Source organism: Syngnathus leptorhynchus, chromosome 12 (assembly GCF_054491065.1).
Source record: "Syngnathus leptorhynchus isolate UIUO chromosome 12, UIUO_Slep, whole genome shotgun sequence".
In the NCBI taxonomy this organism is placed as follows: domain Eukaryota; kingdom Metazoa; phylum Chordata; class Actinopteri; order Syngnathiformes; family Syngnathidae; genus Syngnathus; species Syngnathus leptorhynchus.
In genome coordinates this window covers 730,576-746,082 of record NC_141206.1, presented here as the reverse complement: position 1 = coordinate 746,082, position 15,507 = coordinate 730,576, and the positions used below count along the sequence as shown (strand labels likewise).

The window sequence follows — 15,507 nt, the reverse complement described above, 5'->3', positions numbered from 1 at the left end:
GTTGGATTTTGACAAATAAATTTGCCCCAAAAGTGCGATTTATACTCCGGTGCGACTTATGTTTTTTTTTTCACTTTATTGTGCATTTCATGGCTGGTGAAATTTATACTATGGCGCGATTTATAGTCCGAAAATTACGATTTATGTAATCCTCCATTGTAAAACAAAATGTAAAAACGGAAGAAAACAAACCCCAAAACTAATGTAAAACGAAACAAATGGACGATTGCTCTTCAGTTGTTCACTGTAAATTTGAACTGGAGATCTCTTATTCTAAAGGTAGGTGTCACGTCTCGTCCCCAGCCGTTCCACAATGTGTCAGTTGTCTTGGTTTCTGTCTTTGTGCTCGCTCCTCCCCTACTGTGTGCCCATGATTAGTTTGATTATTCTCACTTGCCTCGTTACCTGTTGTGTATATAAATCCTGTCTGCCCCTCTTGGATCATTGTTGTATGTTGTCTTTTGTTTTGTTGTCGTGTCGTCTTCAGGTCCTTTTGGTTCCTGTCGTTTTCCAATACGTTTTGGTGAGGAAAACATGTTCTTTTTGTTGAGTCATGTCAGGTTATCGAGTCTGTATTTTGAGTTCCGCCAATAAACCCTGGTCCAAACTACACTTGGTTGCCCTGCTCCATTCCGCTTTCACCCATGACACAGGATTTATTGAAGGGAAGGGGGAAGGTGAACAAAGGAACCGGGGGAAAGAGGCTCACGGACAGCAAGCGGGAAACAGGATTCCCCTCGTACCAAGCGCAGACTAGGAAAAGGTTCTGACCGTGAGCCTACACACGAGACCCGTCGAGAACAACAGGTGCGGACACAAACGGGAAGAAACAGTAGACACCGACGGAGAGGAAACACACGCACAGGGTTTAAATACATGAGGGAGCAGGTGACAGTTATTGTGATAAAGAAGGGGTGTGGGCGAGGGAAGTTGCCGGCTGAGCATCCTCTGGCCACAAGGGACGGCTCCCGACGTCCCCCCCCCAAAAAAAATCCAAGACTGACCAACAAGGGACGGGAGGGAACGAGGAGGCTTCTGCACGTCACACGCCACCGAAGGCCGACTGGGTGACGGCCGCTGGATCCGCGCTGCCAGAACCGGTGACGGCCGCAACATCTGCGCTGTCGGAACTGTGTCGGGGGGCGGCCGTGCGTCTTGCGGGGCCGGAACTGGGTCGGATGATGGCCGCACGTCACACGCCACCGAAGGCCGACTGGATCCGTGTCGCCGGAACAGGTGACGGCCGCAGCATCCACGCCGTCGGAACTGGGTCGGGGGGGGGGGGGTGGGGGGGTGCGCAGTGCATTTTGCGACCTTGGCGACCATGCGGCAGTTGCAGGAGGCGGCAACGGTTGGTCCAAGCGCTGGTCGCTGTGATGGTCGGTGTCTTGTGTCATGGAGCGGAATGGAGCAGGGCAACTAAATGCAGCTTGGACCAGGGTTTATTGGAGAACTCAAAAGGCAAACTATAGATACTCAACTACAGACGTGAATAATGGAACAGAAAGACAAAACAAGACTAGAACAGAACAGATTGCAAAAGCTCGACTGGGGACGAGAATAACTGAACAAAAAAACAAGAACGACGACGAGACGAGAGACAAGAACAATCCAACCGGGAGTGACACGCAGACGAATCTTAAATACAAGACACTTAACGAGAGGCAGGTGACAGCAATTACACTGATCAGAGCACAGGAGGGGGGGGGCGAACACACAGACAGGCGAACCAAAACTATGACATTAAAACAAGGAAACAAACTGACAGACCATGACAGTAAAAGACGACACATTCTTCCGGGTTGCCCAGTTTTGAAGAAACACAATATGAATATTAAAACATGCAAAACATTGTGTGATGATTGGTCGATGGCCATCTCCTCCCCGTCGACGCGTTATTGGTGTGGTCAGGCGGTTGGGTTTTTTCCTCTCGAAGCCCGACCACCTGGACGTGGTGTTGTTCTTTGTTCTCGTTTCTCACCGACCTTGAGGTGTTATCGTCCGGTACTCCCTTCGTCCGGTAGTCCCTGTCTGGGCCTGTTCCACAACACTTCGAAGAAAACAAGTTCATGCCGTGTGCCTGCACATTCTTCACCCCCCACCAATCCACACAAGCACTCCAATAATAGATATTATATTGATATGATTCTAAGTTTAACACAACCTTAAAAAATATGTTTCCAAACTGCTGAAAGCACATTTCCCTTTACCAGAGAGGACATTATGTCGTCAACGAGTGACTTTTTGCGTGCCAGAGGATTCATTTCACTCTTGGAGTGAAAAACATTAGTCCAAACGGAAAGGCGTATTTGGCTTGGCTATGATTGCACCTCACTTTGATTTTAATTTTATTATCTTAAGTGGACTCACGCTATTAAACAAGCTCAGTATTAATTTAAGATAAAAATAATTCAGTGGCTACTTCAAATAATTTAAACCCCAAACAAAATGTTTTCCGCACCCTCCTAACTGTGCCATGCAGCAATTTGATACGGTGCAATTTATTGCTGGTGTCTTAATTGCATGTCAGTGATTTACTGTAGTTGTCTCTGTGTGTCATGTAACTGAGCCGCCTGTTTTATAACTATTGTAGTAATTTAAAATGTGACGCTGTAGCCTACACCAACACTCATTAAAATACTATTTTAAAACAAACGCGGTGAAAAAAACATTTGCTCTGCATCCCCGATATTATAAAGAAAATGTCATTTGCAATAAAAAACATAGTGCTATGCTATGCATAAAGGTTGCTCTGATATTAGTGCATGTTCGGGATGTGTGACAATCGAACTAATGATGCCCGCACAAAAGACAGGCGAGTGTACCACCACACCATCAGGCATCCCACGCCTAGCGAAGGTTATTGTGTGAAGGCGAAGGCCTTCACACTTATGTTATTCTACTCCATTCACTTTATTATTATTATTATTATTGTGTGAAGGCGAAGGCCTTCACACTTATGTTATTCTACTCCTTTTACTTTATTGTGTTTCACCTCTAGTTTCCACATTTTTCAACCGATTCAACCCAACTCTTCATATTCTTCCACGCTATTCCCCAAATTCCCACTTCCCAAAAATTCCGCATTTTCAAATTTGAAATTCCACCAAATTCCACCAAATCCCACCAAATTCCACCAAAGTCCCCAAAATTCCGTTTTTCACCTCTAAATTCCACATTTTTCAACCGATTCAACCCATTCCAGCTTTCAACTCTTCATATTCTTCCACGCTATTCCCCAAATTCCCACTTCCCAAAAATTCCGCATTTTCAAATTAGAAATTCCACCAAATTCCACCAAATTCCCCAAAATTCCGTTTTTCACCTCTAAATTCCATGTTTTTCAACCGATTCAACCCATTCCAGCTTTCAACTCTTCATATTCTTCCATGCTATTCCCCAAATTCCCACTTCCCAAAAATTCCGCATTTTCAAATTAGAAATTCCACCAAATTCTACAAAATTCCACCAAATTCTACAAAATTCCGTTTTTCACCTCTAAATTCCACATTTTTCAACCGATTCAACCCATTCCAACTTTATTCACCTTATGCTTCCCATATTCACCCCCTTGACCCCCACTTCCACTATGTGGCGGCCATCTTGGATTGACCATAAAGTGACCCCAATGAGCCCTGATTGGACCGGAAGTGACCCCAGGGACCCCGGAAGTGACCCCCAATGAACCGGAAGTGACCCCCAATGAACCGGAAGTGACCTCAGGCAAACCGGAAGTGACCCCAAATAGACCAGAAGTGACCTCAGGCAAACCGGAAGTGACCCAAAATGAACCGGAAGTGACCCAAATAAACGGGAAGTGGCCTTAATTGAGCCGGAAGTGGCCTACATTGAACCGGAAGTGACCCAAATAAACCGGAAGTTACCTCAGCTTAACCGGAAGTGGCCTACATTGAACCAGAAGTGACCCAAATAAACCGGAAGTGACCTCAGCTAAACCGGAAGTGGCCCACATTGAACCGGAAGTGACCCAAATAAACCGGAAGTGACCTCAGCTAAACCGGAAGTGGCCTAAATTGAACTGGAAGTGACCCAAATAAACCGGAAGTGGCCTAAATTGAACCGAAAGTGACCCAAGTTGAACCAAAATATTTATATTTAGTCGAAATTCCACCAAATTCTCCAGAATTCCGTTTTTCACCTCTATTTTCCATATTTTTCAACTGATTGAACCCATTCCAACTTTCAACTCTTCATTTTTTTCTTTCCTATTCCCCAAATTCCCAGTTCGCATAATTCCACATTTCCAAATTTGAAATTCCACCAAATTCTCCAAAATTCCGTTTTCACCTCTAATTTCCACATTTTTCCACCGATTCATCCCATTCCGACTTTAAACTCTTCATCTTTTTCCTCCCTATTCCGCAAATTCCCATTTCCCATAGACTCCACATTTTCAAATTTGAAATTCCACCAAATTCTCAAAAGTTCCGTTTTTCACCTCTAAATTCTACGTTTCTCGAGAAATTCAACTCATTCCAAAATCATTCCACAGTATTCCCCCCAAAAAAATATTCAGGTTCTTCGCCTTCACACGCAATTTCTCCAGATATTGCAAATTCTAGTTTTATTAAGTTGTCTTTTTGTGTGGACATTGATGACAATTGATGAGACCATCCAGCAGAAAATGTCCCAGATTCAAATTTCCCCCACCTATAGACAATATCGATGCAGAGGAAAAGTAGTTTATGAAGCTGAGGTGAACACAACAGAAGAGCTCTCACGAGAGGAACAGGGGCGTTTGAGACAGAGATGTGACAGCGGAAATTGGCAAACGTATGTCACGTTGTTTAATAGGACAGAGACAAACCAAACGTTACAGGACAAATTGGAAAAGTACCAGAGATGGGCGTGGAGGAAGCAAATTGAACAGGTAAAGGAAGTATTGGATTTAGCCCCACCAGACAGAGAAGGGACATTTCTCTGTCTTTACATTCACCAATGTAAAGAGGATGGACGGTTTGTAGTTGCTTCATGTCATGGACAAAAGAAGTTAACATATGGAGAAATGTGGTTGTTTTATTCTCAATGCTTAGGGAATGAGTTTTGTTTGTCCTCGGTTGAGAGGGCATTGGAGAGTCACTGCTATAAATAATAATTGGATTTTGATGGCAGAACAAGCTGCTAATACTACTGGTGAAGATTGTGTGGTCTGTCTCAAAGCAAGAGTAGTGTTAAAAATCGTTCCAGCTGCAGTAGAATCATCTTGTATTTTACAGGTGTTGACCCAGTCCAGTACCAGTGGTGACTGTTTGATTTATGATGATATTTTCCCAGTTGTAGGCGTGGAAAAAAGAAAGCCCATTTTTGACAACCATGTGACTCAACAAAATATGACATGTTTAAAGTTAAAGTGAACCGGCGCAAGTATTGGGACAATAGATCCCACATGGTGCAAATTCAATTTGTCACTGACTGTAACCTCTCCTCTCTCTCGTGCAGACATCTGGTTGTGGTGTGGTGATGACAAATTATATGATCGCTTGCCAAGGAATGCATCAGGTATCTGTGCCCTCGTGTCTTTGATAATGCCTGTGGTGGTTGTCCCTATTGAAATACAGAATCTCAATTGGGACCTGGAGTCCCCACTGGCGGAGCTCCTGAAGCGAGCCAAAAGAGACGTTTTGTTCCCGTGGTTGAGCGACGACGATCCAACATATATTGACGCTATAGGAGTGCCCCGAGGTGTACCAGATGAGTATAAACTCGTTAATCAAGTGGCCTCGGGATTCGAAAGTATCTTCCTATGGATCACCCCCAATAAAAATGTAGACCGTATTAATTATGTTCACTACAATGTCCAACGACTGGGTAATTATACAGCTGAATCATTTGCTGCAGTTCATGAACAATTGGCTGCAACGTCGTTAATGGCGTTCCAAAATAGAATTGCGTTGGACCTGCTATTGGCTAAGGAACATGGTGTGTGTGGAATGTTTGGTGATGCATGTTGTACTTTCATCCCAAACAACACGGCACCAGGGGGCCGACTGACCAAGGTGGTGGAAGGACTAAGGACACTGAACAAAAAGATGAAAGATCATTCAGGTGTACACACTGATGTTTGGTCTGATTGGATGAAAACGTTTGGAAACTGGAAAGGGCTCATCATGTCTGTGCTTGTTGCTGTGGCTATTTTTACTACAATTATGATGTTATGCGGTTGTTGTTGTATTCCATGTATTAGATCACTCACTGTCCGGTTGATTGAGAAAACCGTTGGCCCGTTGGGCCAATATGGGAAGGAAGGACCGATAGCGCGCTGGTAGCTGTTTGCTGGAGTAACGGGTGATGACCTCATAAGTAAGGTCAAGAGAGGGAATAAAGGGAAATGTGCTTTCAGCAGTTTGCAAACATATTTTTTAAGGTTGTGTTAAACTTATAATCATATGAATATAATATCTAGTATTGGAGTGCTCGTGTGGATTGCTGGTGGGGGTGAGGAATGTGCAGGCAAACTGCATGAACTTGTCTTCTTTGAAGTGTTGTGGAACAGGCCCAGGAAGGGAGTACCAGACGAAGGGAGTACGGGACGGTACGGGACGAAGGGAGTACCGGACGATAACACCTCAAGGTTGAGGAACGAGAACAAAGAACAACACCACGTCCAGGTGGTTGGGCTTCGAGAGGAGAAAGCCCAGCCCCTGACCACAGTGATGACACCTCGACGGGGAGGAGATGGCCATCGACCAATCATCACACATTTTGCATGTTTTAATATTCATATTGTGTATCTTTAAAACTGGGCAACCCGGAAGAATGTGTCGTCTTTTGGTGGTCACAAAAACGCACGCGTTTTAGTGTGAGGGACCCGGGATCCAGGCCTGTATTAGTGCGCTTTGTTAGGAATAAACAATTGGTAAATTTGGTCTGATTGATCTACTGGTCTTCTCTTTGACAGAACGAACTCGCAAAATTGTTAGGTGCGCCAGTGTGTGGATTGGGACATGGCAACTTGTGTTAAGTGTTGATCGCAATTTGGAGTCAGATCAATTGCTAAAATCCGTATCCTAACACTGGTCAAAACCACACCTCGCTGACTTTCCCTCCGCCACCCCACACCATAAAGTCAGAATTCTAACTTTAAAGTCGGAATTCTGACTTTATTCTTATAAAGTCAGAATTCTCTGACTACTTCTTCTACTTTATTCTTATAAAGTCAGAATTCTCAAGAGAATAAAGTCAGACTTCTGACTTTATTCTTGTCAGACAAGTCAGAATTCTGAGAATAAAGTCAGAAAGTGGGACTTTAAAGTCAGAATTCTGACTTTATTCTCAGAATTCTGACTTTAAAGCTTTAAAGTCAGAATCCTGTCACCCCTCGTTTTTTTTTTCTTCACTGGCCCTAATCCTCTTCCGTAGGTTTCACATATTTATTCAAATTGAAAATATATTTTATTTTTTAGTTACAGTCAATAAATGTCCCCTCCGTGAGTCGTCACCTTATCGTGGTGGAGGGGTTTGCGTGCCCCTATGATCCTAGGAGCCATGTTGTCTGGGGCTTCATGTCCCTGGTAGGGTCACCCATGGCAGAAGGGTCCTTGGTAAGGGGCCAGACAAAGCACAGCTCAGAAGACCCCTTATGATGAAAAAGATATATGGATGTCGTTTTCCCTCACCCGGACGCGGGTCACCGGGGCCCCTCTCTGGAGCCAGGCCTGGAGGTGGGGCTCAAAGGCGAGCGCCTGGTGGCCGGGCCTTCGCTCATGGGGTCCGGTTGGGCATAGCCCGAAAAGAAAACGTGGGTCCCCCTTCCAATGGGCTCACCACCTATAGGAGGGGCCAAAGGGGTCGGGTGCATAGTGAGCTGGGCGGCGGCCAAAGGCGGAGACCTTGGCGGTCTGATCCCCGGCTGCAGAGGCTGGCTCTAGGGACATGGAATGTCACCTCTCTGGCTTGAAAGGAGCCCGAGCTGGTGTGTGAGGGAGAAAGGTTCCGACTAGACATAGTCGGACTTGCCTCCACACATAGTTTGGGCTCTGGTACAAGCCCTCTCGAGAGGGGCTGGACTCTCTTCCACTCTGGAGTTGCCCACGGTGAGAGGCGTCGAGCAGGTGTTGGCATACTTATTGCCCCCCGGCTGGGCGCCTGCACATTGGGGTTCACCCCAGTGAGCGAGAGGGTAGCCTCCCTCCGCCTTCGGGTGGGGGGACGGGTCCTGACTGTTGTTTGTGTCCATGCACCGAACGGCAGCTCAGAGTACCCACCCTTCTTAGAGTCCCTGGAGGAAGTGCCGGAGAGCACTCCTTCTGGGGACTCCATCGTTTTACTGGGTAACTTCAATGCTCACGTGGACAATGACAGTTAGACCTGGAAGGGCGTGATTGGGAGGAACGGCCCGGCCCCCCCGATCTGAACCCGACCGGTGTTCTATTATTGGACTTCTGTGCTCGACACGGATTTTCTATAATGAACACCATGTTCAAGCATGAGGGTGTCCATGCGTGCACTGGGCACCAGGACACCCTAGGCCGCAGTTCGTTGATCGACCTTGTAGTCGTGTCATCGGATTTGCGGCCGCATGTTTTGGACACTCGGGTAAAGAGAGGGGCGGAGCTGTCAACTGATCACCACCTGGTGGTGGGTTGGCTCCGATGGTGGGGGAAGATGCCGGTCCGACCCGGCAGACCCAAACGCTCTGTGAGGGTCTGCTGGGAACGTCTGGCAGAATCCCCTGTCAGGAAGAGCTTCAACTCCCACCTCCGGCAGAGCTTTTCCCACGTCCCGGGGGAGGCGGGGGACATTGAGTCCGAGTGGACCTTGTTCCGCGCCTCCATTGTTGAGGCAGCCGACCGGAGCTGTGGCCGTAAGGTTGTTGGTGCCTGTCGTGGCGGCAATCCCCGAACTTGCTGGTGGACACCGGCGGTAAGGGATGCCGTCAAGCTGAAGAAGGAGTCCTATAGGGCCTTTTTGGCCTGCGGGACTCCGGAGGCAGCTGACAGGTACCGGATGGCCAAGCGGAACGCGGCTTCGGCGGTTGCTGAGGCAAAAACTTGGGCGTGGGAGGAGTTTGGCGAGGCCATGGAGAATGACTTCCGGACGGCTTCGAGGAAATTCTGGTCCACCATCCGGCGTCTCAGGAGGGGGAAGCAGTGCACGGTCAACACTGTTTACAGTGGAGATGGTGTGCTGCTGACCTCGACTCGGGATGTCGTGAGTCGGTGGGGGGAATACTTCAAAGACCTCCTCAATTCCACCAACACGCCTTCCTTTGTGGAAGCAGGGCCTGAGGACTCTGAGGTGGACTCTCCAATCTTGGAGGTTGAAGTCACTGAGGTAGTTAAAACACTCCTCGGTGGCAAGGCCCCGGGGCTGGATGAGATCCGCCCGGAGTTCTTAAAGGCTCTGGATGTTGTGGGGCTGTCATGGCTGACACGCCTCTACAGCATTGCGTGGACATCGGGGACGGTGCCTCTGGATTGGCAGACTGGGGTGGTGGTTCCTCTCTTTAAGAAGGGGGACCGGAGGGTGTGTTCCAATTACAGGGGAATCACACTCCTCAGCCTCCCTGGTAAGGTCTATTCAGGGGTGTTGGAGAGGAGGATCCGTGGGGAGGTCGAACCTCGGATTCAGGAGGAGCAGTGTGGCTTTCGTCCTGGCCGTGGAACAGTGGACCAGCTCTACACCCTCGGCAGGATCCTCGAGGGTGCATGGGAGTTCGCCCAACCAGTCCACATGTGTGATAAGGGCGGTTCGGTCCCTGTATCACCGATGCCAGAGTTTGGTCCGCATTTCCGGCAGTAAGTCGGATTCGTTTCCAGTGAAGGTTGGACTCCGCCAAGGCTGCCCTTTGTCACAGATTCTGTTCATAATTTTTATGGACAGAATTTCTAGGCGCAGCCGAGGCGTTGAGGGGGTCCGGTTTGGGGACCTCAGCATCGCGTCACTGCTTTTTGCAGATGACGTGGTGCTGTTGGCTTCTTCAGTCCGTGATCTCCAGCTCTCACTGGAGCGGTTCGCAGCCGAGTGTGAAGCGGTCGGGATGAGGGTCAGCACCTCCAAATCCGAGTCCATGGTCCTCGGTCGGAAAAGGGTGGAATGGCCTCTCCGGATCGGGGATGAGATCCTGCCCCAAGTGGAGGAGTTCAAGTATCTTGGGGTCTTGTTCACGAGTGAGGGCAGGATGGAGCGCGAGATCGACAGGCGGATCGGTGCAGCGTCGGCAGTAATGCGGAGTCTGTACCGGTCCGTCGTGGTGAAGAGAGAGCTGAGCCAAATGGGAAAGCTCTCGATTTACCGGTCGATCTACGCTCCTACCCTCACCTATGGTCACGAGCTATGGGTCGTGACCGAAAGAACGAGATCCAGGATACAAGCGGCTGAAATGAGTTTCCTCCGCAGGGTGTCCGGGCTCTCCCTTAGAGATAGGGTGAGAAGCTCGGTCATCCGGGAGAGACTCGGAGTAGAGCCGCTCCTCCTTCACGTTGAGAGGAGCCAGATGAGGTGGCTTGGAGATGCCCTGGGGAGTTGTTCCGGGGATGTCCCACCGGTAGGAGACCCCGGGGACGACCCAGGACGCGCTGGAGAGACTACGTCTCTCGGCTGGCCTGGGAACGCCTTGGGATCCCCCGGGATGAGCTGGAGGAAGTGGCTGGGGAGAGGGAGGTCTGGGAGTCCCTCCTAAAGCTGCTGCCCCCGCGACCCTACCCCGGATAAGCGGATGAAGATGAAGGTGAAGTCAATGTGAACATGTATCGTGACATGAAAATCAAAGTGAACGTGTTGTGAAAAAGGATGCTTGTGCACGGAGATGTTTTCTTTTTACTAATTTTTATTTCAAACAATAAGTTTTTCCAATGTTTTGTAATTGAGCCGTGGCTTGGTGGTGCACTAGGTAGCACGTCCGTCTCACGGTAAGGAGGGTGTGGGTTCAATTCCACCTCTGGCCCTCCCTGTGTGGAGTTTGCATGTTCTCCCCGGACCCGCGCGGGTTTTCTCCGGGTACTCCGGTTTCCTCCCACATCCCAAAAACATACTTGGTAGGCCGATTGAGCACTCCAAATTGTCCCTAGGTGTGAGTGCGAGTGCAATTGGTTGTTTGTCTCTGTGTGCCCTGCGATTGGCTGGCAACCGGTTCAAGGTGTCCCCTGCCTACTGCCCGCTGACGGCTGGGATAGGCTCCAGCACGCCCGCGACCCCCGTGGGGACTAAGCGGTTCAGAAAATGGATGGATGGATGAAATTGCGCCTGTTGGGCTTTTTGGACACAATTTCTCCCGCCGTTGAAAACACACTCACACAGCACAGATGAGGCTGGAGTGCAGTGTAGTGGGTCTTTAGATTGTCCCAGTATCTGACTTGGGGCTGCTCCATAATTCTTGATATTCAGATATTGTTTTAGCAGATCCATCCCGTTGACAATGCGCTTCCTTTAACAGAGCTAAAGCGCGCTTCCTTGACACATTACAATGCTGCTCATTCGGTCACGTGGCTTTTTTAAAGCGATACGCACACCAACACAGGGCTTCGCTCTACGAGCTCGACACATGCGCCGACGCATCGGTGTCACTAGTGAAGACTGCTGATATGCGATTTTGATTAAAATAGTTCAAATTAAAAAATGAATAAGCCACACTAGAACAGCGTTCCCCACGGTTAGGTGCCGGTCAAATTTTACCGTGTGTGTGTGTGTGTGTGTGTGTGTGTGTGTGTGCGTGTGTGTGTGTGTGTGTGTGTGTGACGTCAGTTCCCCACGGTTAGGTGCCGGACAAATTTTACCGTGCGCGTGCAAAACAAATAATCGCTCTTCCGCAAAACTAACCAACCACAATCTCCATACTATTTTACAGCCAATCATATAGCGTGCCGTCATCAAGAGGCGCAGTCCCCGGAGCCGATCTGTCTAATCGAGTAGGTCTGGTACCTACCACCAAGGCAACGTAGATTTTTTTTGGTCGTAAATAGAGAAGAAGCCTTTAAAAATACACAAATACGTGAATATAGTGCAGCCATGCAGTTGGCACTGAGTAAAACATATGGACAGAAGCCAGTTAAATTTCAGTTAGAACACGACGGGGATTTTTACATGGTTGGTTCGGAGGTATGTGCCGATGTTACCACAAGATTTGCTTTTCTTACTAGCTGTTGAAGCGACGCATGACATAATTTGTGTTGTTTGCATTTTTGAGCGCAGAAAAAAGAGGAATGTATTCGGAACATGTGTCCTTACAAGTCAAGTTCATGTTCAGTCAGCGTCTTAGTTACACCCATTGGTCTGCAAAGTAGAGGAGTCAATTAAGTAATGCGTTTTTATTTATATATATTTTTTGTAGTTCGTGGCTGCCTGAAGTCGAGCTCTCATCTCAGTTTCCTTCTACTTATTTCGATGTAGCCTAAATTGCAGCCTACCATGAATACTTGTGGATCTTGCAGCTTTTAATTTCGTCAACAGTGTGGAACAAAACAAAACAAAACAAAAACACTTACCGTTGGGATGAGCTCAAACATATGATTTATTGGATTCTATCCAGCAGGTTGGCAATTTCCTGGTGCTACTTCAAGTGGAACATTGCATTTTTAAGTGTCAAGTCACATTTATTGTTTGATTTCAGGTAGGAAATTATCTGCGTATGTTTCGAGGATCTTTATACAAAAGATATCCATCTTTATGGAGGAGGCTTGCTTCAGTGGAGGAGCGAAAGAAAATTGTAGCATCATCACATGGTGAGTGTTGCAAGATATAATTGTACCTGCACATTTGCTTTAATGAAGAAGCTTAAATATGTATCAACCCATTTCCCAGTTTCTTCTACAAATACAAAGGAACGCATTGATTGTGTGAAGGGTGATTTCAAATTTTCTGTTTTTCACATTATTTTTCTGCAGAAAAAATAATTACTTTATATATCCCTCATTATTCTCCTCTATTTCTTCATTAATTAATGATTCACAGAATCTCAGTTGCAAAGCATCCTGAGAATACATGTTATTCAGGTTACTAAGTTTGAATTGCAGATATTTAAAATTTTCACAAAATTCTAAATTTTTCAACTAAAAATTCACTATTCATATTCAGTGGCTCATTCAACATTTCACATTTACATTGTTCCCATTTGAAACTAACATTTAGCTCATTCTTTTCTAATTTCAAAATTTTTTGACAGAGTCAAACAGTTCCACTTTAAACTGTTCATCTTATGCCTACTGATTCTAAAAATTTCCACTTACCAAAAATTCAATTTCTCCATTAAATTATCCATAAAAATCATTAATTACAGTTTTTGTTTTAATTCTCTAATTTCATTTTTTTTATTTTGTTGATTTAATCTGTTACAACTTTAAACTGTGATTTCAAATTTTCAGTTTTTCACATTTTTCTGCAGAAAAACCAATTTATTTATATATCCCTCATTAGTCTCCTCTATTTTTTCATTAATTAATGATTCACAGAATCTCAGTTGCAAAGCATGCTGAGAATACATGTTATTCAGGCTACTAAATGTGAATTGCAGATATTTGAAATTTTCACAAAATTCTAAATTTTTCAACAATAAATTCACTATTCATATTCAGTGGCTCATTCAACATTTCACATTTACATTGTTCCCATTTGAAACTAACATTTAGCTAATTCAATTCATTTCTAATTTCAACATTTTTTGACGGATTCAAACAGTTCCTCTTTAAACTGTTCATCTTATGCCTACTGATTCTAAACTACTTCTCCATTAAATTATCCATAAAAATCATAAATTACAGTTTTTTGTTTTTCTTCTCTAATTTCATTTTTTTTGTTGATTTAATCTGTTACAACCTTAAACTGTTGATCTTATGCTGACTGGTTCCGAAAATTTCCACGTACCAAAAAATTTACATTTTCTCTATAAATATCCACAAAAATATTCAAAAATTATTTTTTATGCTTTTTTTTATATACAAGTTCTGCATTTTTTGATTGATTTGAAACATTCCAACTTCAACATGTTCAGCCCATTCCCAGTCATTTTACATCATTTCAATGTCATTCATTGTTGTTTGACATCCTTATAGAGTACCATTCAAACGTTTGGGGTCCATAAAAGTGAACATACGTAATTTGCACAAGGGTTTTCAAGTGTGTAACCAGCTCAGTGGCCTAGTAGTAGAGTGTCCGCCCTGAGACTGGAAGGTTGTGGGTTCAAACCCCGGCCGGGTCATACCAAAGACTTTAAAAATGGAACCCATTGCCTCCCTGCTTGGCACTCAGCATTTAAGGGTTGGAATTGGGGGGTTAGATCACCAAAAATGATTCCCGAGCGCGGCGCCGCTGCTGCTCACTGCTCCCCTCTCCCCCAGGGGATGGATCAAAATCACATGGGGATGGGTTAAATGCAGAGGACAGAGCCCTTTGAGACTGCTTGTGATTTAGGGCTATATAAACTTGACTTGATTGATTGATTGGTTTTCTAATCATCTAGTAGACTTTTTACACAACTAGCAAACACAATGGACCACTAAAACACCGGAGGGATGGTTGCTGAAAATAGATATTGCATAAAAAAAAACAGATGTTTGCTGCTAGATTAGTAATTTACCACATTAACGATGTATAAAAGGCATTCCTGATTAGTTTAATGTTATCCTCATTACTTTAAAAATAAGGGCATTTCTAAGTAACCCCAAACATTTGAATGGTTACATTACTGTAACAAATATTAAATGACAACTTAAATTTGGTTGTGTCTTTGACATTGCAAATGGAAAAAAATACAAACTAAAAATTGTCCCTTGTCTTCTGAACTGAAAAAAAAATGACATTTTATCCACAAATTTTAGCCACCAGTGTTACCCTACTGAAGGCATCTGAGTGTGAAGAGATCTTTGATGGTAACGATGACAAATACAAGGCAGTATCTATCAACACAGAGCCACCAGCATATCTCAGGTATTGCTTACTTTAAAGTTGCCTATGCAGAATATTTTAGTTTCTATTTACAGCTGAAGCTTGATTTGAAGCAGTTTGAGTCTACGCAAATTTCTGTCTAACGCGGTTTTGGTCATAGACCCCAATTTCTTTGGTCATAAATGCATTTTTTAAATAGTATTTTAAATGGAGGATATAAATACCATAAGAAGCTAAATGACGAGCGCTCGCGATTGAATTTCCATGACTAATTTTAAGGTGTTTGATAAGAAGCAGTTGGGCTTTTTCATCTTTATGACTGATTTATTACAGTGTTACAAGGATTGTTTAAGGAGGGGGGGCTCATTTTGACTCTGAAATTTATGTTTGATGTGTGGGTTCGGTAATGGTGTAACGGTGGTGAATTCTCCGTCGTCTGAGCACCACCAACACGAGCTTCGAAGCAACATCGTTAGCTCATTGTCAACTACCTATTTTCTGAAAGGTATACAGACACATCACATTACTATTATATTTTCTGAACTATAAGTCGCAGTTCTTTTAATAGGTTAGCAGGGGGTGCGACTTATACTCTGGAGTGACTTATGTATGCGTAAAATTATTAACACATGATTATATAATTTCACACGTTTTTTTCCCACTAAACCA

At 45.2% G+C, this 15,507-nt stretch overlaps 1 protein-coding gene across 1 annotated transcript in view; it reads left to right on the top strand.

The window, feature by feature from the left end:
• Positions 1-11,827: 11,827 nt before the first annotated feature.
• LOC147047766 (SWI/SNF-related matrix-associated actin-dependent regulator of chromatin subfamily B member 1) overlaps positions 11,828-15,507 on the top strand; it is a 53,888-nt gene continuing 50,208 nt past the window's right edge. The window contains exons 1-3 of the mRNA XM_085925429.1: positions 11,828-12,057; positions 12,569-12,680; positions 14,772-14,880. Coding sequence (XP_085781555.1) covers positions 11,968-12,057; positions 12,569-12,680; positions 14,772-14,880 — 311 coding nt within the window. The 5' untranslated portion in view covers positions 11,828-11,967. The remainder of the gene's footprint in view (positions 12,058-12,568; positions 12,681-14,771; positions 14,881-15,507) is intronic.